The sequence below is a fragment of the Megalops cyprinoides genome, chromosome 4, assembly GCF_013368585.1.
Source record: "Megalops cyprinoides isolate fMegCyp1 chromosome 4, fMegCyp1.pri, whole genome shotgun sequence".
Classification (NCBI taxonomy): domain Eukaryota; kingdom Metazoa; phylum Chordata; class Actinopteri; order Elopiformes; family Megalopidae; genus Megalops; species Megalops cyprinoides.
Genome location: NC_050586.1, coordinates 39,701,806 through 39,725,227, shown reverse-complemented (window position 1 = coordinate 39,725,227; position 23,422 = coordinate 39,701,806). Strand labels below are relative to the sequence as shown.

The 23,422-nt window shown below is 44.1% G+C and overlaps 1 protein-coding gene across 2 annotated transcripts in view; it reads right to left on the bottom strand.

Annotated features, from left to right (window-relative positions):
• ccser1 (coiled-coil serine-rich protein 1) overlaps positions 1-23,422 on the bottom strand; it is an 87,075-nt gene that overhangs the window by 36,913 nt on the left and 26,740 nt on the right. For both annotated transcript variants that reach the window (XM_036527955.1, XM_036527957.1), the window contains exons 6-9: positions 13,921-14,089; positions 8,018-8,095; positions 3,896-3,979; positions 1,504-1,581 (exon numbers count right to left, since the gene is read on the bottom strand). In XM_036527955.1, the coding sequence (XP_036383848.1) occupies positions 1,504-1,581; positions 3,896-3,979; positions 8,018-8,095; positions 13,921-14,089 (409 nt within the window). The remainder of the gene's footprint in view (positions 1-1,503; positions 1,582-3,895; positions 3,980-8,017; positions 8,096-13,920; positions 14,090-23,422) is intronic.

The following is a 23,422-nucleotide window of genomic DNA, read 5'->3' as shown; positions in this document are numbered from 1 at the left end:
ACTCATCGATTACAATGAGTTGTCGTCCATTTCCTGTTAACAAATAGGAAGCATGAGAAGGAAAATAGCTGAGCGCACTGAAATTTTGCTGTCCTCAATACAGTTACTGTCAGCTTGATCAGATTTTTAAATATCAAATATCAGACTTTAGGTGGGTTTTCCCTTAAGCAGCGGTTGTTATAATGCATTACGCTGTTTAGGAGCTGATTTAGAAAAAAAGGATGTTCAATTATTGCTGAACGTCCGAGTCGACCATAAGCATGCAGGAATTGGGTAATGTTTACCTGACAATTTGAACACAGAGTCTACTGAAATTTCTCAACAGCAAACTTCACAAAGGTGCCATTGACATGAAGGCCCAGATTCTGAAGTTTAAGGCAATCATGATAATAAAACTTGCACCGCAAAAAAAAAAAAAAAACTAGACAGAAGAGAAAATAAATGTACGTTAGACTGAAGAACACACCCTGCGTAATTGGTTGAATCTCCATAAATATCAATATAAGCCAACTCAAATCTATATGGAAATAAACCTTGGATTTCAATAGCTGAAGTTTTATTTAGACTGCACTGGAGGTTTTTTTGTCAGCCTTATAACTCATAAACTAGCACAGGCTTACACATATTTTGTTTCCACAGGCGAATAACAGGCTTCTTCTGGAATCGTCAAATTAAATCAAGCAGATGAATTATTCACCTGTCTTTCAAAATCTAACAACAGTAGCTTAAAAGTAAATGCTTCTTGATGTTATTTTGTAAAAGTGTCTTTTTGTGGGGAGGAAAAGCCTTGAAAATAAAATGCGGATGTATACACACATTTCTCTGTATCCAGCATATAACTTGTTGCTTTGAAACATTTGCTGCAATTTTCAAAACTGCACTGCACACAGGTCTTGGAACTTGTTGCTTTATGAAAAAGGATCCATAAAAAAGTAAGCAACAACCACCAAGTAACCAAATTTCAGGACATAACCCACTCTCGCTGAACTGATGAATGGTTTCATTCCTAACATAGCTACGTTTATGTGTATACAATGTTCTTTCGTTGTACGTACAAGCATGTACAGCATACAAGCATCTGTGTTTGTACAAAGTAAAGGTCAATGGGGATTATTATGTGTTTCTCCATTATTTGTGAAAGAGGAAATTTCAGACAAATTGTTCTGATGCAAGCTGCCCCATCAGTGTGTCTACTAGCAAAGTGCAAGCAAAGTGGTTTATCTCAATGACTGTGGATTTCAAATATGTAGTTTTTAAACATATGACGAAACACTGGCTGCTCCAAGGTACAGACTTAGATGTCATTCACTCTGAGTTGCTAAATGCACGGCCTCACTGAGTGTACACACAGTCCAGCCTTAAATAACAAGGCACAAGAAACAGAATGCATGCATTCTCGATGGCTCCAGGAAAACACAAGTGTACTTCAGTCTTGTGTAAGGTAACGGAGAACAAATTGAATCTTTTCGCTATCTTTTGTGGTGGGATTCGGCCAGGACTCACCTCTGGTGCGGCGAGGTCCGTCTGCGTAGACCTGTCGGCTTTTTGGCAGGGGTGCTTCTGGGCTGAACGGGCTTTGTCCTGCGCGCACAGAACACACCAGAGTCAGGCGACCGTTCTCCATGACCCAAACCCCACGCATATCACACAGAGACAAAACAAAAAAGAAAAGAAAACAAAACAAAAACAGCATTTGTCGCACTGGAACGGGGCTACCCAGCACGGTCATGGCACCACCTGACTCATCCTCTTATGGAAAGAAATACGCTTGCAGTAATAAAAAGAAAAGCACAAACAGGTCAGCTTTGCTGCCAGTTAACAGTGGCAGATCTGTCATTTCCAAAAAAAAAAAATAAATAAATAAATAAAAATAAAGCCCACATCCTGGAATGCCGTTTTGGCTATGAAATCACCCACGCTTCCAAAGCACTTCAGCTTGCCTTGGCAGCCGACTGCTCCCCGACGACTGGCTTTCTTTCCATACGTTCTCTTCCTTTTAATTCCGTCAATTAGGACGTCAATCCGGCCCAATCAAAGGCATATGTCCTGCATTAGACAGGTTCTGCCGAGGCGGGAGTCGGCACGGCGTCGTGTCTCGTGATTTTCCTGAGGTAAATTTAATCACCGGGGCCAGATTCCAGATCGGTGGGGCCTTCTGACGTCCCCCAGCCTTCGGCTGAGGTCTCTCTTAGCACGGGAACGTGCTCGGGGAGGCCGGCAAGTTGAATTCAGAACGCCGTGCGGCCGAGCCCGCGCTTTGAAACTGCCTATTTTGTATTCTCAGCAAAAGTGTGGCAATGTTTACCTCTCAGCATCTCTGAGCAATATTTGAAAGTACACAGTTGACAAGTTGAATCATTTGTGTGTGTTTACAGCTGGTACCATCCCTGTAACCCATAGCTGCTGGGAAGGGCACCTTTTACATCCGCCAGCATGCTGCTTCATACGTCTATTACTGATATATACAGATCTGTATGTCTTACCAGCACACAGCTGTACACACACAGTCACTGTTACCTTCACAGAGCTCCATATCTCTGCTACAAGAATAAATAGAGCTCCATTACCACACAATCAACACATTGTATAGCCTAACAAAACCACTCCTAGAAATTCACTCCCCTACTAGCAGCGCAGAGAGACATATCTCTATCAACACAAAAGCTCCACAGCCCCGTCTACATCACAGTCACAGAGCTCAATGAGGAGATCGCGCTAATTCTGCTGAAAATGTAATCTAAAATCAAAATGTGATATCTGTTTTGCTTTTGTGTTCAGAACCATCCCCATTTCATGCAATTTAAACATCTCATTCATTTCGCCGCCGCTTCAGATCGGATCCAAGCCCATGCAAATAAGCATTCCGCATAATGCTTTTCACTCCGTTAGTCTACCTTCATCTCTCTCTCTTTAATCTTTATTAACAAGGACTGCAGAGTGCACATTTTCATTGTTAAGCTTGAAAGAAAGTCATTAAATTGACGCAACAAAAACAAAATGAAAATATAAAAAGGGCTGGGATAAAGCAAGATTTGCATCTTCCACGACGAGCTCTTTTCCTCAACCAGTCCTTATTTTTCAGGTCTCTTTGGCGCCCTCTGCTGTTATCATCTTTCACCTCCCCTCAAGTCACCAGCAAGGACACCTGTCACGTGAAGCCACGATACGCCGGCAGTTTTCTGTGGAAACTGCTGCCAGCAACTCTTGCTGGGAATGCAACAGATACAACCAATCAGAGCAACCTAAATGATCCCTGTGAGACAGCAAATCATGTCTGTGTTCTCACGGAAAGGATCCAAAGGACATTGCCATTCGGGGTGCTGCCGATCGGTTTTGTTCAGGTCCAAGCTGACCTGCACGGCCTCTACCCTCTTGCTGCTCCCGGTCTTCTCACTGTGTCTCACTCACCATCCTCCGTTTCCTCATCCTCCCATGTCTGCCGCTGGCCTCCGTACCTTCCATCTCCAGCGTTTCTGTCACCACTCACTATGTAACCCTCTCACCTTCCTGCCTTCTGACTGTCTGTTTAACTCTGTTAGGCCACTGTAGGTCGACATGTACTGTCAGACACACCTTTTCTCCGCTCCCGTCGGTAATGAAGACGGCTCATGAGCGTATTCAGCAGGTCCCCCCTCAGAGAAAGCACTACTGTCTTAGCAACGGGGCCGAGTCCTTCCCCAAATGCCATTACAGCTAAAGTAGGAATCTCCTGAACTCCAAAACACAACGTCCGAGGCAGGCGTGAGGGCGCTCTAATTTTTGGCGCAGATGTCCACCCCCTCCCCCCCCCGCCCTAGTCCCTCACAGACGAGGGCACGCCGCACGCGCGGCCCTCTCCGGCACAGGTCTGGGTGCAGTCCGCTCCCTCACGTATGAATGCAGAAGCCCCGCTCACCAGCTCACTCTGCAGTCTCAGGATCAGCTCGTCCTTGTCCTTTAGCTGCAGTAGGAGGGACTGGCTCTCATCTCTCACAGGATCCTGCCCAGGAGAAAGAAAACATCAAATGCCAAACAGTTAAGAGAGCTCAGAGCAAGCCTGAATGGCAAGGGCTGCTCCCTGAATACAATATCAGCAGCACACCTCACCACTTAATTCACCCTTTAATATGCATATAACTGCGGCTTGAAATAAATATTTCAGTTAATACACACAAAAATATTCAGCGGGTAGCGGACAATGGACTCAGGTCAAGTTTTTAGTTTCATGTACGAAGCACACAGATATAAAGGTTAATTTCTCAGGGCTGACAAACATCCAAAAAGGCAGGAAGCGGCAGGGGAGGCGCCGCCTGTTTCAGTGCACGGACCGTTGCGGTTCCCACGGCTACGGCGGGAGGCAGGGCGCTGGGATGCCGCACTCCCCTCCCCAGCGCCGCAACGGGCCGCCGAGCCAGCGCACGCCACGCTTCCAGGTGACCTTGTCTTGTCAGCACCCATTAGAGGACCTGCGGGTGGATTGGTGCCACTGCGGCTTTAAGGAGGGGAAGCGCTGAGGCTGCCCGCGCGGGGGGGGGGGGGGGGGGGGGGGGGGTGGGGGCAGAGGCGCGGCCGAGGGGAACCGATCGGGCTCCTCTCGGCACCACGTTCGCCCCACGTGTGTCAGAACCCCTCGGGGTTCTGACACACGTGCAATTTTGGACAACCGTGGATGGGCCAAAACACCGGGGGGGGGGGGGGGCCAGAAAGAGATACTCAGAGGGGCGGGTGAATGGCCAGAGAGACCGGACAGATAAACGGTGATACAGACGGGAAAGGGGCAGCACTTTGAGCCTGATGTCCCAAACATGGATAGGATTAGCCTCCCCTCTCGTTTTTTTGCCATTGTTTTTCGTTGTTGACATTACATAAGAATCTCTGGCAACAGAGGCTCTGTTAAGAGGGGCTTTGTCACACAACACCAAATCCCCTGTGCCAGCGGTTTGCTGACCTTGTGTTCCTCTTTTGATACCTCTCCATTAAAACGCTGCAAATCTCACAGCTTGTTGCTCTGTGGTGCCCTGGGCTTTGCATAATTGAAGTGATACTGGCAAATAACTACCAATAATCTCCTGTTTAGCGGCCACCAACCGTGTCTGTTTGTCAGTATTCAATATCCCGGTTTCTATATTAAAGCTCACGTTCGTCTTATCAAAAGGTCATTTCCTAAAAAGGCCATAGAATGCACAGGAAAATGTAACATGTTTAAAATCCATGCCAAAAGGGAATACTGAGGTAATTATGGATGCACACTAAAAGGCGGTTTATCTCCAGCACACCACTGCCGGGCTATTAAAGACCACACAAGCAAACACTGGGCCAGCCACGGTCACGTGCCACACAGTGACTACACATCACTCAGCACACACAATGAACAATAAACAATGAACAGCACCCTCAAAGAAAACCACCGAGCTCCACCTGGACGGTTCGTCTGGCCTGCCCCTCACCAAAACAAAGCAGGAAGGTTGGACATGGGTCTAGCGATATACTACAGCGAAAAAAAAAAAAAAGCCCACAAATCCAGACACATCATCAGGGAAACAGACCTGGGAGAAAAGGCCCATCTTCACAAAGTGACACATAGCCTAGTGCGTGATGTCACATCACCTCTCAACAGGTCACTGACTCTCTGCACAGCGAATATAAGGCCATGATAACCCATACTATCTATTACTTTCCAAATAATGTGCAAAAAGAAAAATGCGTCATTTTAGCAAAGCTCAAAGAGCCCACAAAAATAAAGAGCAGTTCAAATAGCAGCAGATTTTCCTCCAGATGTCAGACGCTGAAGAGGCAGGGCGTGCGCGTTTTGAGAAGTGTTTTCGAATTTGGACAGGACAGAACACTGCAAGTCAACAACCTTGAAGAACACCACGGCTCGTGCCCTGTGCTGAGAACTATTTGTCCTGTGTAAATCTTTTAAAAAAGAGTTATTTTACTTCCAGCGCTGCTCTCTCAGAGAGTATTTTTTCTCTTGAGGGGCACAGTGCTCCCTCAACAACTTCTTAAGGCAAAACGTTCACTGTTGTTTTCAAGTGCCTGCTTAGACTGACTGTTTTCTTTCACAGTGATTATTATTAAACGATTATTAAATGATTATTCCATTTTTTGTTTTTTTTTTTCCAGAAATGGGGTGTACTCTTACGCAAATATTTTATGCTATAATAATGCAGTGCATTATTATAGCTTAATGAAGCAACTTAAAGATCATGCTGAAACACTGAGATATAGTTAGGACTGTGCCCACACCTTTAAAACAGTCCGGGATCCATAATTAAAATAACTGTACTTTAACTGTATTTTGTATCCTGTGCAAACAGACCTGCAATATAACCGGATTTCGGGTGATCTCATTCGATGCAGATTTGGGTAGTCGGCGACAAGCCTGTCCGTGGGAGCTAATGACTCAACCTATACATATCAGCAGTTTTACATTCGGTACCTTCAGGCTTTGCGGCGGTTATCTATTTATGCTCCTTTGCGTGTACTTGTTATGGCACACACTCGGCATCCTACAGATTTCTTTTTTGTTAAAGAAAACCGGCGAGAGAGACAGGGGATTTCTTAGCTGCATATGACTAAGTGCCTCTTAAACGCGGTTCTTTGGATGAGTGTCGAGTTACAGCTTAACTGGTTCAGCGCCGGGGGACTGCGGGGAGGGGGCCAGGCAGCAACAGGAGGCGAAGTCAGCGATTAGGATGAGGCCACGCCTCACGTGGACACACCCAAGACACGGGGGGGGCACTCGAAGGACACACTCCCCCGGGAGGTGCAGAGCAAGAGCTGCCATTGGCCAACAAATAGCATTGATAATTTCTTTTTTTCTTTTTTTTTTTGGGGGATTTTTTTGATGGTGTCAGCTCCTGGTACCGCTGGCCTAAAAAGCACCTGTTTGAGGAGACGTTATAAATAGGAGAGCGGGGGAGAGGAGGCTGAGGGGAGCGGCGGGGTGAAGGAGCCCAGTGCTCCTCTCCGATCGGCTCTTCCTGAGGAGCGGCGAGGGCCGGCAGCTCCCCGCTCCCCGGCTGCATCCTGGGCATAGCGCGGCACAGCGCGGCGGGCGAGGCTCTCTCCACAGGCGCTAATTATAAAAGGCAGGGATAACAAATGTTCGCCAAAGGAAGTTTTTCACTCAAAGTAGGACAAGAAGTGACACGGTTTCCTCTCAGGTGGGTTCTGGATTATTTTTAAAACTGATTTTCTGGAGCGGCAGGCCGAGTCCCAACACCCAACCCCCCCCCCCCCCCTCCACCTCCCCCCAACCTGTCATCCGACACAATGTCAGATGCATGAGGTCCTATTCTCAGCTCCTCTCCATGCAAGGGTAGCGGCGGGGTGGAACATCACATGTTCGCCGCTACTTCTGTTGCGCTCATGTAGGTCAGTAAGGAGGACAGGCGCAGACCTCATTTCCAGTGTGCTGCGTGCCATTTTCGAGCTCGCGTTCAGCTCCGTGTAGGAAAAAAAAAAAAAAACTACCCACAGCAGAAATCTGTCATACCCTTCGCACAGAAACCCCTTTAGAAAAACGTTTCTTTTCTTTTTTTTTTTTTTTTTTTTAAAACCATCTCCTGGCATCTGCAGATATCTCCCAGGGATTTAATACTCGTAATGAGATAAGATAAGCTCAGCATGATAAAAGGTTACTGGTGTGAGTGAGAAGCATGCAGGCACCCCCATTAAAAAAACCTTGTCAATTTTGTCACGTTTCTGCACCGTTGTGGCTATAGGGAAGGACACGCAAAAAAAAGAGGACTGTTTATGTGAGCGTTTAAAAATTAATTGATGCACCTGCATTAGCAGCTGATTGGAAATGTTCAACTGCATGGTAAACCAAAATATGTTCCTGCAAAGGCCTCCTGGGAAACCTGTCACAACCAACAGAAAAGACAGATTGAGCTGATCGAACACATCTCACCATAGCTGAAGGGCAAAGAAGTGTTTATCAAGACAAAAACATTAGACAACCCCCAGTTAAATCATTTTTTAAAAATGTGCCAATCTTTTTTTTCTGAATTTAATTAAAGACCATGGTTACCTTAAAGGGAAGAGACTTGTCGCTGCAGGGGCTGATGGGTAAAGAGTGGAGGCTGCTGGCAGGGCTCGTATCGGTGCTCTGGGGGGAAAAGGACGAAACGTGGTTAATGGACTTTCTGAACACGCAAACCATCAAACCCCTAATATCATAATCTACCCTCTAATATCGCAATCTAGCCTGAAACGTGGCAATCCGTTTCAGCTCAAACCAAACGCTCTCAGGGGGGTCGGAGGAGATGCGCCCGAGCCTGCTCTGGTCCCACAGGCAAATCCCCTTCAGACAGCCAAGTGTCCTTGCGCTCCGGGTCACAGAGAAAGTCTAACTCTTGACAGCAAAGTCAGACAGTACAGATAAAAAAAAAAAAAAACGTTCTGTCCCCGCAAAGCTGTGCAGGAAAAAAAGACGTACATTGGCTTGTACTTGGGTTTTAAATAATACCATTTATTACGTGTTTGCATTTCGACATTAATTAAGATCATTAGCGCTCCCATGCATTACAGAATGTGTATTCTGTCCTCAAATTCAGTGTGAGTCTTAGACTGTTAGATGAGTGCATGAGTGCATCCCACATAAGGTCCAGATATGTATGCATTTGCCAAGGCTGTCAAAATTAATTTCAGCATTCAGACATGACTGGAAACAAATTGGGAGAGAAATGAAAGACACAGCTGCAGCTGTTGCAGCTTTTGAACAGGGGAACAACAGGGCAAAATAACCCGCTACAGCGTGGAGTTGTGCTGAAGATAAATAATTTAATTCTGGTAGCATGTATAATGTTCCATCTGCAATGGCTACCTCAGGGGTCAATTCCTTCCACACCACAAAGCAGTTTTGTTATCTTCTCTTTAGACCCCTTGCCTTAAGCTTTAAGCCACCTGCTTTTTATCTTCAGTGAAATTAATTCTGGCCATGAATTTGTGAAACCTTTTTTTTTGTATGTTTAGGTAGCTTACCGTTCAGCCCATAACAGGCTCTGAATATGCATGTTTGTGCATAAGACTTCCTCCAGGGCCATGTTCAGGTGTTTATTCTCTCCATTATAGACACAGTGCAACGCCTGAGAGTCTCTCAAATGGGTCAGCTGTGGCTACCTGCATTTGTTGCACGAATGGTCACATTGGTCCTAAACTCCCCACCAGAAATGTCTTTTCCCATCAGCTAATGGTTTTCATTAAAATCATGAGCAGAACAAGAAGATGAGACACTCTATGGGGGGTGGGTGGTAGAAAACTCATCTCCCACACAAGGCTTTCAGTCCTCCAGAATGCTTTTTTTTTTTTCTATATTCATAAGGAAACCGAGCCAATGAATTGCTTCAAATGTTGCAAGGTATTTACAATCCGCGGCTTGTCATTCAAAGGCATTTGAAGCCTCAGGGGACACACAAAGTCATTTTGGTTGGCAATATTCTTCCTTTTTTTTTTGTATTCTAAATTAGACCGAGTGTACGGAATTTAATAACTCGGTTTTATCCTGAAGACTGGAGCATGAAATACTAAACGGAAGAGAGAGAAGTGTAAGTCGGAGCCGAGGATCAGGGGGTCAAGCAAATAAAATGCAAAGTAAATGAACAAGTCATTCTAATTCTTGTTAGTGAGTGGCTTTCATACAGTGATGGAAGACGGCGAATTTGCAAGTTAATGAGAATGTGGAGTCAGCTAAGAGGGCAAACCATCTCCTCTTTAATATTCATGTTCTTCTGTTGTGTGCTCTTCCGCAGACCTTCTCCGGTGGCCTCTAATTGTTATTTAGGGTTTGATTTGGGAGAGGTCTCCCGGTGTCTCGCGCTCTTGAGAAAGCGCGGAGTTCAGAAGAGAACGCTGCAGCGCTGTCCGGGCTCATTGTTAACAGCCGAATCACAAGGCCGGGGACAAAGGGAAGGAGGGCGACGGGCGCCGCGCCGCGCGGCTGAATGAGAACTCTGAGGTGCGCGACTCGCGCACCTTCTGCCCCTTAGCGGTTAGCGGCATCAAAGTGGCGCGAGGCTCGTGTGACACTGTTGCTCCCTTTGATCTGCATTTAAACTCCATCAGCGGTGCTGTAACCTTGACGTGCATTCAAACTCCCCTTAGCTCCCTCCGCTCCGGTGCACAGCAATCTCAGCCATACAGGTGTGCTGCTTCCACGTCATCCGTGAATGGATAGAAGCTATATTTACATCCAATTAAAGTTCATTTGTCTGCACTCTCCAAATATATCCGCTGTGTGGCTAACGCTCGCGTCGCTAATAATGAGCGCCTGCGTGCCACCTCTGGCTTGCTCAGTGGGGATATCCTTAGCACTGTGCATGAAAGGCGTTTTGAAAACAAAATCAAACACCGTTTTCCGTCTGCAGCACTTTGCTAAACGCCATTTAACTGATGCGCAGTGACTCATACCGGTTATAACTCATGCAGGTTTTCATCCATCGGCAGCTGAACATTTACCGTGCAGGCTTCAAGTACACATTTTATGATTCAAGCAAATTTGCAGGAAAATGTGATGTCCCAATACCGGATCACTGCATGTCAGGGTACGGCTATTTAGCATTGTAAAACGTGTAATTTCTCGTTTTTGCATTCGTTATTGTTTCATCTGAACATTTACCATTGGTCGATTAATCCGGTTGCCTATTTATTCATTCCTAATGCACTTTTCGCATTGAGCTCTTTGTGACAAGGCCTTTGGGGAGAAAAATGTGCTTAATTTCGACCAATACATTTCATCGACTTAAATTTCGCCTTGTTTAACACCGGGCTCCGAAGCAAAGCCAGGCCTAGCATGAGCGGGACGGGAAAGCTGGGCTGCAGAGAGTTTATAACTCTGCTGATGTGATTTATATGCGCATCAAAGGGAGGGTAGATGTGCTTGTGAGCACTGGAACCTAAGAAAGCACACTGGTACTGAGAATACTGGCTGGGCTGCACCTCCCCTGCTTCTGTAAGATCACTTTAACTTGTTTTAATATGGCGGTGTCCAATCCAGTGCTTGCAGTTTCCAGGTATGCTCGAGAGGGTGGCTGAAGAAACTGCAGGCAACGTCTAATTTAATTATAGCTAAAGACATGACCCCTCAATTTCTCTGGATTTCAGATTTGGTTTTATGGGGGAAAAAAAAACTTACATAGCTTAATATTCATGAGGGCAGGAGATCTGTTCAAAATCATACCGTTTGCCAGCTTTTCTTCTGACGTAATTAAAATTAACCAGTTATTTTTCTTGATAAGACATCCACTATGTAAGAAAATATATCGCTATTAATGATGCGATCCATACAGCTCACACATATAAATGGACATAAATTGTTAACAGCAGCTGTGGCTCGCCATTTCAGAGAAGGCATTTAATAACTCCACTATTTTCTGCTTTATAGAGACTGTATCTAGTGGCACTGCAAATTGTTTCTGACTTTAGTGTCGTTAAGGTCATTAGTCAGCCCTTTCTCTCCATATGAGGCAGGATTTGTAAGACAAAACTACCCTGCAGACCCAGTGCTGTGACTTTACTGCATGGATTAGAGAGCTGTTCTGGGACTAATTTAAAGCAGTGTTCGGGGAACTTAGTTTTAGTGCAAACATTTGGAAATAGTGGCTGGGATTAAATGTACTGTCAATATTAAAACTAAACTCCAGTGAACAAGTGAAGAAATGACGCAGCCCTGATATGACTACAAAAGCCGAGTGCCACTGAGGCAACGCGGCATTTTTCAGCCAACAGAGTCTTACATAAGCTGGAAGTGGACATGATAGCCTGTTAGCCATCCCCAAAACTCGTTGGTTCTGTCGATGGCAAGGCCGTGGGCCCTTGACTTTCAGTCACCACACTTTGTTCTTGTAGCAGTGTGTGCCAAGATCAATCAGAGATTCAGACTGTAGGCAGTTTTAAATCCTGGCTCAAGACCCACCCTTCTGGCCTGGCTTTTGACTGCTGCTTGTAAATTGCCTTGAAGTTCTACAGGGACTAAAGGTACTATTTATACATCAAATTATACTGTATAATTAATGCAATACACAACTCTGTTACGCAAATGCATATACTACACGTTTACATATTTTGTGCCTTGAATATAATGATTCCATTACATTTTCGAGATTGTTTTGAGGTAGCAATGACACCTGGCACTGCTTTAAACTGTGACACACTAAGAAGAATTACGAAGACAACATATAAAGCTTTGGGTCACTTTTAAGCCGACAGAGAGAGAGAGGTGATATTGGCACTTAGCCAACAAAGACAGTGGGTGTTGGCATGCGTGGAGCACCTAGGGCATGATGATTGACAGTTTGCAAGCTTGACAGAGAAGAAATGAAGGCTGAGAGAGAGAGGGAGAACAGTGTGAAAATGCCCGAGCATTTTGAATGAGTTTCAGGGGATTGCGTAACAGGTATGGAAAAAGATGCGCTAACTGCAGAGATCTAAGCACAGCTGCAACTCTGAGAGGGATGTTGCCTTGAGCCTGCAGAGGTTTTGTCAGTGTGAAACCGGCAGCGGGATCAGGCTCTCAGCGCTCGGGTGCTGTACAGGTAGGAAGGAGCTGCAGGGAGCAGGCCTTGCCAACGGACGAGCCACTCCGAAGAGCATGCCCTCCCTGGAAATACTGCGCCCATGTGCAAAAACAGAGCGCTTCAGAGAAACAAGGGCTCAACCTCCAGGAGCTGGCTCTAACAACGGACATGAAAAATAACAAGGAAGGCTGTAGCAAAGCTGGTTTCACACACACACACACACACATATGCACACACACACACGCGCGCACACACATACGCGCGCGCAAACGCAGATACACGCACTCACATCCCCGTCTGCCCTCTGTGAACGCACGGGAACAGGAAATAGTGGCCTTGCAAATAAGGAAGCAGAGTGAAGTCTCTCACATCCGTTGCATTGCACTGCATTACAATACATTTCGTCACTTAGCAGAAGCTCTTATCCAGAGCGACTTAAACAAAAGCACAAGAGTTCGTTTGAAAGTCACGGGAACAGCAGTGCGAACGGACTGAAGCGAGCCACGTCCGAATAGGTGCCCCTCCATCACCTGGTGCCATGACAACTAGTGCTAAATAAGACTAACTAGGGCTTCTGCAAATACTTACCACGCTGGAGCCTTTTTGCATTAGCTTCTATCTCCAGCCTCAACACCGTTACGGAAGGGCTGCCTGCTACACTTTGAAGCCACAGCTACATTTTCTGCATAATGGACTGGTGTAGTTACGCAAGAAATGTTCTGGACTTGTAATGGCCATTTTATAACGGATTTGGAAATTGAAAATTAGACACACGCACAACACAAACAACCCTGGTGGGCGCAAATAGGCATTTGAATTATCATTTAATAAGCCATTACACAAGTAGCTGATTATATTTATTATAATCCCAACGTAATTTCATTTTGTTTTCCTTGCCACTTGAGAAGCTGCACGACCATTATCTTTTCACTTGAAAAGCTATGGATTCTTCTTCAAAAGAACCGACAGCCGTGTACCCTTTTAATTCCATTTCGCTGCCTGGAATCCAGATGCCGTGGCCCAAATCCTCAAGTGAACAGTGAACATATTTAACTGCTCACTGCACTGCAAAAAACTTTCTATAGCTTTTCGTGAATAATTCAAGGCTCAGACAGAGACCACGGATCTGCGGTGCCCATAAAATGTATGAACAATGAAGTAAGCACATAAAATGAGCAAAACGACTTAAGCATCTCACGCCTCAACCCTTTTGATTTCGCCCCCTCCCCCACCCCACCAGCCCGCTCCGTTCTGTCTGCGGAGCAGCCCCGAGCGACGGAAACGTCCTTGCTCTGTGACCGCAGCAGGTGACTGACGCGCCTCCATCAGCGACGGTCAGCGCAGCTCTGACGCCCCACCTCATGCTGGGGACGGCAGGGCGGTGGCGCGCTCAGGAGCCCCCCGCGGTAGGCGGCCGTACCTCCTGCAGCGTCCTCCGCAGGCGGAGCAGCAGGGTCTTCACCGCCGTGCAGTCCTGCAGCATCAGCCTGAAGGGCAGGGCCTCCAGCCCCACCAGCTCCTCGTCCCGCGGGAGGCACCAGTCCGCCGGCAGCAGGGAGGTGGGCCGCGGCTCCCTCAGGGGGGCCTCCCTGAAAACACAGGAGGGATGTCACTGTCACTGGCGCGCAGTGGTGTCACTAGCACAGGAGTCAGGTGAAACACTGAAAGGTTCCTTTGACGCAGACTGACATGAATCTGTCCAATCTGGAGCTCCAGACTGAGACACACGCAGCGTCTCCCAGGTGTCACCTTTGCGCAGTACTGCCAAGCTGCATGGAGACACACCTTTTGTCAGCTAAGCAGTGAGCATTTGTTTTGGTAGGCACCAACGCACCACCCAGGGATAGCAACAGTGAGATAATCTCCATTTCAATGACAACAAGCAAACACAAAATAAAGCCCCCTCCCGCTTACGCTCCACTCCTTATTTATTTCATTAATTCAATTAAGCCAACGTGTTCCTCTTTCTCTCTCTGTTAGAGCCTATCAACTTCAGAATCTAATGAGGAGCATTTTAAACAGGGAGACTTCATCATAAAGACAGATTCTTCTGTGACCTGAGCTTCATTAAGTCTTCAGCACAGCGCGGGCTTTATCATACAGCGGGCTGAGACTCTCCTGAATACTACAAAGATTAGAGCATTCCCTTGTACATCATAATCAGCTCATAATGGGTATAATAATTAGGAACAAAATGTCAAATACTTGTATTCCACTCACATCGCATCATGATATATAGCTTTGAAGACATGGCACTGCCTTTTTCTTTTATGATCCAAATCCAACTGCAAAATCCTCAGACCTCTTTCTGAGATAATAACCTGCACAAGGTACATAAAATACCCACACCACATAGATGTTTCAGATGTCGAGGATGATTAATGAAGTGTGCATATAGATACTAGTGGATCCTGTGCCCAGTGTGGGATTATGCCTAATTATTGTTGGAATAAAAGACAGAATTCATTACTTCCTATCTGCGATTTCCATCACTGATATTCACTGGCAACATGGCTTGATAAACATCTTTCATGAAGTGTTTCTCACTCAACACTAAGGACTCTGTTAATTAAGCCCATCACTTGAAGGTTCTGCCTGATGCAGAATCTCAAAATGCACAAGAAAGTCATGTTGATACATTCACACTGCGATGGTACCTTCCAATCTTCACTATGCAATGGAACGAAACAATGTATTATTATGTCTCCCAATCTACTGTATTTAATATTTTCAAAGCATGTTTGGTTGATTATGAGCCTTGGCTCCTTCCTGGTTTAAACCACTCTATGTTCCTTTATAGTATCAACCGAGAAGCATATTATATTTAAATTATGACATTTACAGCAGAACTAAATGATAAAAGGAGCCTGAACTCTTGACCTGAACCCAAACCTTTTCTCTTTCTGGAAATCTAATATGAATAACAAGAGTGAGCAATAACAGCCACTGCAGTAATAAAGCCTACTGATAAGAACATAATTTGTACCTCAGAATTTCCAATCTGCAGGCACCCGAGTGGCTCAGTCAATTATGGTGTTCGTTCCGATTGGAGGCTGTGCCCAAAACTCTCGAGTTTAGGCCTGGACTCAGTCATTCGCTGACCATGACTGGGATTTGACTGAGGAGGAATTCGACTGGATCTGTTCTGCCAGGGTTTGGTGGGATATATCAGCCAGGGTACCCTCATCACATCACTTGAGAGCACCCTCTAGCAGCTCCTCAAGAGCCTACGAGTTCCTCCTGATGTTGTCGTGCCAATCATTCTGGTTGGCGGTCACCCCCTGGGGGAATGCTTTTTTCTGTCTTTGCACTTTTGGCCAGTTCGTACGCGTCACATGGGCTTGCTTTTATATAAAATCGGCACACAGGTTTGGTGCCATCACCAGGCAGCCAGCCAGCCAGACTTCGGTGTGATAACAGACCAAAAATTATATTTTTAACTTCCGCTAACAAGCATGGTGTTCATAGCAGTCATGAATCTCGGTGCACTTATATATCTTCTTACAAAGACTTCTGTGACAATACATAACTTCACCCATATTGGATTTTCGAATTTTGAAATGTTTCAATTCATGGGCTGAATCACAAAATATTTGGATGACAATACGTATTTTATTCATACTATCAGAGCTGTGGAGAAGAATTTTAGGTCAAACAATATGCCTGTCTTAAGACAATCAATTTTCAGTGTTGGTTTGCAATATGCAAAGTAAATCTCATTCAACATTCTCTCATATCTCATTCACCTGGTCAAGTCTGGTGTATTGCTTGGCCCCTATAAGCTCTAGCAGCTCTATTTGATAGCTTTCAACCTGTTCTTACATTATAATATCACCATAAAGCTTGGATTCTCACCTTCTGCATGGCTGCCTGATTGAATGACAACTGACTGACAAGTCATAGAATGAGAATGAGACCTTCGTTGACATTTGAGAGAGCAGTACAAAAACAAGAGACAGAGGAATCTGCTGCAGAAAAAGAGGGTTATTTAACTGCTCCAGTGTAAGCCATCATAGGCTTCTTTCCAGCAGCTATGACTTATTTAGTAATGATTTGCACATAACCCATAACAAGAGAATGTTTTTGGAATTTTTCTCATCCCTGCATTTAAGGACAGTTAACAGACACACAGACAGACATGCTGTAATCTTTCACAACAAAAGCAAGGAGCTAAGAGACCTGGCTGAGATATCTTTTTAAGGAACATATTGACGCTGCACTGCATGAGACTACAGGAACAGGCTAAAAGAAATTGGAACTTTTTTCTTAGTTATTTTATTTCAAAATGGCCCCTCTTGAAAAGGCTAATTCCGACACATTCCTATTAGTCAGCCTCAGAATCAACTTCATTCAACCTTAGTTCACTTACAAACTTCAAATATTAATTCCAGTTTCAGGAAATCATGTCGGCTTCAATAGACTGCCAAATACTTACCACTTAAATCAGGGATCATCTGCATAAAAATGGAAAATTATTCTTGAGAACAGGCTTATATCTCCAAAATATTGATTAAGGTTAAAAGCTGCAAGCAAGAGTGGTCACATACTGTAATAATGCTTAGAAGGATGCTTGCGACTTGAAATATTTGCCAAAATGTATTAGACCATTAAAACTGGCTTTCAGTTTAAACGAAAAACAAGAGGCTTTATCTCCGATGACTTTAAATGTTCTGGTTGCTTAGGGTCTATTCTCAGATCATGTCACATGAGCTCACCTAAAAAATACACAATATTAAACTACAGACGACACAGTAGCACAATGACTGTCAGTTAAATGTGGATAAAAATGAGTCATGTGATGCATGATCACCATGTAGTAAATTTCTCCATAGAGCTTTTCTAATACATATAATGCATTGTATATTGATAAAATATATGAAATACCATGATCCAACTTATTTCATGAAAACAATGCACATCAACATATGCATAAATTACTTTTCAGATCGATATTTTTGTGCCTGTTATGTTTGCAAAGTTCAGTCAGGGACTGTATTAAAAAAAGAAATCCCTATCTCAATTCCCCCAGGATACCAGCACTGGAGGTCATATGTCCACCCACAATACCAGAAAAAAGTCCCACCCCAACCATCATATCTTTACTTAACTTAGGAAATCATATTTAGTCTCGAATCAATGTGCTGCTTATCAGCCAAGTCTAGAGCTATCTGTAAATGAACATATTTAGCACAAGGCAACATTGGCCAGTGTGTGAGGCTATTACATTAGCGAGCCACCCTTGGCTAGGTAGCAAATGTAAACAGAGATGACTAAGGGAAAAAGCACCAAGCTTCAGATCTGAGAAGAGATTGGAATTAATTATTGATTTTCAATGCAGGAACTAAAAAAATATTGTGTTAGGGAAGGGTTCTGTTCAGTGTCTCTGATAAATACATGGAAGAAATATATGTTGCTTGCTAACTAGTTGGCTACTACAACACACCAATGGAACTGTCACCAACACCAGATTAATAAGAATCTGACATGATGGGCAGCAGTGTAGCATGGTAGTTAAGGATCAGGACTCGTAACCGAAAGGTTGCTGGTTCAATCCCCGCTGGGACACTGCTGCTGTACCCTTGGGCAAGGTACTTAACCCACAGTTGCCTCAGTAAATATCCAGCTGTATAAATGGATAACATTGTAAAGAACTGTAACCTATGTAAGTCGCTTTGTAAGTCTGCCAAATGAATAAATGTAAAATGTAAATGTAAAATGATTCAGACTGTCTAGCTACTGTTCCCTATAAAGGATGAACATAGTGTTTTTCATGGTACTGTAACATTAATTGGCTACTGTCACATTAGCTAACTATCTTATGTAAGCCAAAAAATGTTTGTCTTTTTAAAATCATTAAAACTGTCCAAAAATAAAACTAGAATCATAGCTAAATAGCATTTGCTGATCCAGAAGATCTGACCACCAAATTATAGACTAGAAAGATGACATGAACATCAACAGAATGGTGGCTTTTTCATGCAAAAATCTGTATTTTTTATCACATAATTAGATCAATTACAGATATTACTATACTGTGATATATTTTTTCTGAGGGTTTTACAAGTGGCTCCTGAAAACCCCCGTTAATGTATGAATGCTGAGCACTGATTAGCTACTTAGCTAACTTAGAAATGACACAACTTAGGGCTCCCAAGTGGCTCAGTCAGTAAAAGCGCTCATCAGCCCCGGTTCGAATCCGACCATGTCACTAACCGACAGTGACCAGGAGCTCACAGATGGAACACATTGGTTTCGTTCCACTGGGGATAGGGGTGGGTACGGTCCCATTAGCATCAGTGACCCCTGCTGGCCAATCGGGCGCCTGTGGTCCACGTGCCAAAGCCTCCTTCCTCTTCCTCTGACTCATCTCTGTGCTAGCTTAGCTTGTGGACCGCAGTGCGAAAAGAAGCAGCGGCTGACATTACGTGTCTCGGAGGAGGGCACGTGCTTGTCCATGCTCTCCCGGATTGACAGTGGAGGTTGTGCAACGGGACCGAACATCTATGATGACAAATTGGACATTCCAGATTTCGGGGAATTGGCCATTCCAAATTAGGGAGAAAATGAAGAAAAAATGACACAGATTGCCACTACATCTGCCTTTCTTTCTGTCACTAGAAATGACATTTGTTTGATCTCCGTGTCATTCTAATCAAGAATGGTTTAATTGTTTGGAGCAAATCTGTAAATGTAAAAGAAAATGTTACAACTCATTGGATCTGTACATTGCCTCATTAAATCCCTGTTTCAAGATACAGCTAAAGCTTTCACAAAGGTATTGCCACCACTGTTTACCTTTAGATGGATACTTTACACTGAATCATAAAAGTTGGAATGATCATTTCGGATGTGAAAGACACACTACTTTTCAGTAAAATGTATGCGATATCAGCTGATTCCAACTGGTCAACTTTGTTCTATCTATAGAAATAGGACAGAATTTTTACAGGGTGATTCTGTGATATAGCCCCCAGAGACTAAATACGACAAGCACATTTCTGGTATTTCCTTTCTTGCAAACACCCTAGAGAAAAGGCATAGCAATTACTAATTGTAATTCATGTGAAAACTTCTAATCAGGCTTTCACTCAGGTTATAGACCAGGCACTGCTCTTGTTAAAGCTGTAAACAATATATTGTGTCATCTGACCAAGACCATGTTTCTGTACTTTATCCTTTTAGACACGAGAGATACATCTGACGGCTTTGATCACCAAATTATTCCAAATCGAACAAGTCTTAATGGTTTAGCAGGCAATCGACCGCTGTGGTTCTGATTATCCCTATTAGACAAATATCAGTTAGTGGAGATCAAAGATGCTTCCTCTGAACTTGCTACAGTGAAATACATTATGTAGCCCCACATTTCTTCGTGGGTCTCTGTTTTTTCCTCTGCATGTTCCTCCTTAGTGAGATTTTTCAGGAACGCTGTTTCAGTTTCAAGTGAAGAAACCGACAGCATGCTTTAATGACACAAGAACACTGGATGACAACAAAAGTGCTGTTATTGAACTCTAATAAGACAGAAACCATGGTTTGGTGCATAGACCCTTGATAAGGGATGCTACAAATACTCATATTTGGCTAGCTTTCCTTTTACATCACAAGCAAATTGGTCCGTTATATAACCCTGATCTCTCTCTGTAATTTCATGAAAAAATGTAACCAAAATAGCCTTTCTTATCTTCAAAACACTGCAAAACTAACATGCTTCTAACATTTGTCTCCTCATGCCTGGACTATTATGACGCCTTATTTTTCTGTCCATATTAATTAGTCCAGTCCAATTAGTCCTTGCTTCTGCAAGTGCTTTAAGACAACAAAAAAAAATGCAACTGCATGCCACCTATCCTTGTCTCTTTCCAATGGCTTCCCATTAAATACCAAGCAGCTCCTTACCTACAAAGCACTGACTGGGCAAGCACTGTCATACCTGAGTAAACTAATTATCCCAATATAATCCTGCTAGACCATTACAATCTCAGGCACTTGGCTTCCTGCCTGTCCACAAAATTTCAAAAGCTAAAATAGGCGACAGAGCATTTTGCTACCGGGTCCAAATTTATGGAAAGAACTGCCTCATCATGTTTGGATATCAGAGGCTCACAATATTGTATTTACCTCCAGATTAAAAACCAATCTCTTTAGCCTAGCCTGTGGTTAAACAACCCTCCTCCTCACAGTGAGTGCATTTTACACATCCTGTAGCTATGCTGCCATAGACATTTGGAGCCCATTTTCTTCTCTCTTGTCCTTTTTTTTTGCAAGTTCCCGCTCTGCTGGATGCTGTCAACACTGTACTTCAACATCTACTTCACTCTTGACACATGCAAGGAAACTCAAAGGTGCATAGGGCCTGCTTTCCTGTGCAGCAGCAGTACACTGATAAAATATTTTACAGTAATATGCAACTGTTTGCATCTAGGCGTCCTCTCTCAGCTCAAGTCTGTTATCTACCACAACAGATAAAGCTGATTTGCTTCTAAAATGTATCTTAGTTTGCCATTAGGAGGCTGAGGGGATATTCACAACATTCACCCTTGCCATTTTTAAGGTCTTTCTGTGTTTTTTTTCCCCTCTCAAAAACAAATTAAGTGAATAACTGATATCTTACCATTTGTAACTGCGAGGTGTTCCATAAGGATACCAAGAACAGACTGATCACATCTCACCAATACCGTTACTGTGATTTCTTGCTGCTAGAGCTTTGTTGATACTGCTCAAAGGTGGTTTTTTTAGTTTTAATGATAATATTCAATTTTGGTGGAAATGTGGAAAATCACCTAGCCACTACAGGAAACGAATCAACCTGGACTGATGAAGGCTGTACTGTATATGTGCAGACCGGGATCCTTTCTCCTAGCCAGCCAAAGATTCATTTCCTTGGGTTGTGTCTACACTAGCCTGGATTTAACTACACCTCTTTGTGACTAGGCCTTCAGTCATGTCTACATTACCTCATCCCAAACTGGAAGCAGCCTGTGCAGGACCATTTTCCGATATGAAACAGCCAAAGCAAGCCGAGCAGTAAGTAAACGTATTCATTGTGATGCTGCGGGAGGAATAATGGGGATGCTTTTATACACACGTGCCTCCCATAAATAAACTAGGCAGCCGTTTTTATTACTCCCAAGCCACACCATGATGAACGATGCTCCACGAGCTGCACTGGCATATGTAGAGTTACTGACTTTAGCAGCTATTCAGGGTATTCTCTGGCTGGGGCTGCAAATTTTAGTAAGTGAGCAAACAATAGACACAGCGTAGTCTAATGATGAGCAGCACTTTAACACAGTCATGTAAACATCATTCATTCAAGCACTGATCCAGCCAAATGTCCAATGTCAAGCCCCCGACTTCTTCAAAAGAGCTGATTTAAACACATTTTAAATAAACTTGTTTCTCTGTCAACCTACACTAAAACTTCACTCAAATGTGAATTATGAGCAAATACATTGCTGCCAAGTTGACTAGCATTCACAGCATTTTGGGTTTGGCAGCAGTAATGAAGAGAAGGCGCCCATCAGAAGCGTATGCAAAATTATCCAGTGGAGCGGTTGCATCTCATATCCTTCAGCTGCCATTTTTCCTTAGTTTTCAGCGTAGCTTCAACACATGCCACTTCAAGCAGTATGCCAGCGAATGTGAAATTCTCCAGCACTGCTCCGCCACGCTGTATTACCAGTATAGCTGCTCCATTCGTTAATGAATTGTTCTGTTTGAACAAATTATTTTGCTGAGCTGTGTGTGCCTTGGCTCCCGGTGCTGTAAGAATCTGCTCTCCAGGCTCACCTACCCTGTGACCCACAAACACACATTTACCAGATTGATTGCAATCTTCGGATCAAATAAAGACAAGCGGCGTGACATATTTAATCTCAGTACCACTGAGTCTCACAGGGTGACAGGATGTGGGCCTTTGTTATACTGTGATCTACGTAGCATGGCCTCCACTACTGCTCTCTCTGTTTACCTTTCAAGATCACTTCCCTTCACTTGCGGTGTGAATTCAAAGGAAACTGGCCATGCGTACAGCCCTCCAAGTGAATCCCTGTGGTGGCAAAAGAGCAATCAATCTTTCCTGAAAAAAGTACCTCCCACTATTTTCTGATTTGCAAATGTAGTCGTTGTGTAATGTTCAACCCATGGTGCGATGAGTGAGCAAAAACAGACTTTTGTTTATATTCAAAGGTTTAGTTGTAGTGTTTCGAAATGCCCATTTAATTGTACAGTGAGACACAGAATAATATTAACTCCAAATGCTATGCTACAATAATCACTAGAATCACTTAGGAAAGTATTGTGATCATACACTAAATATGAGCTAATTAGCTGTTTGTTGGAACTGTATCTCGTCAGCAATTACTTGACTGCCTAGTGTCAACTGTCAACTTGCTGGGTAATGCTGATTGACATGTTCTTAAGCATCACACCATTTTTGACGAGTTGGTTAGAAATCGGCATTCTTCACTTTACAGTCATTTGCTTCACGTGGTCTTTTTAATACCACCTGATCTGTCTTGCTAAATGAGCCATTGAGTTGGGAAGGCAGCACTGGAAGAAATCAGAAGACATTAAAGAAGCCGGATGAACGAATTTACGAATCAGCTCTGCAGGGCTCAGATAAACAAATGGACTGACTGAAATGAACCAAAGCTGACAGTCCTAATTAACAGCCAGCGCGTGGGGTCAGAGTGAGGGACAGCTGTCCTCTGACAATGCCGGAACGAGCCCCAGTGTGTTCCAGGTACACTCGAACATGGACAGCGGGAACAGCCTTATATTGCTACTGTACAATCGGACGACAGCGTTAGCGTCTCCGTTCGCCAATTAGGCCTACAGTGTAGTCAATGAAATACAGGCGAGCTCTTTTAACAAGTCAGAAAATTCAATGCTGAGCCGAGGGAACGGATTGATCGTTT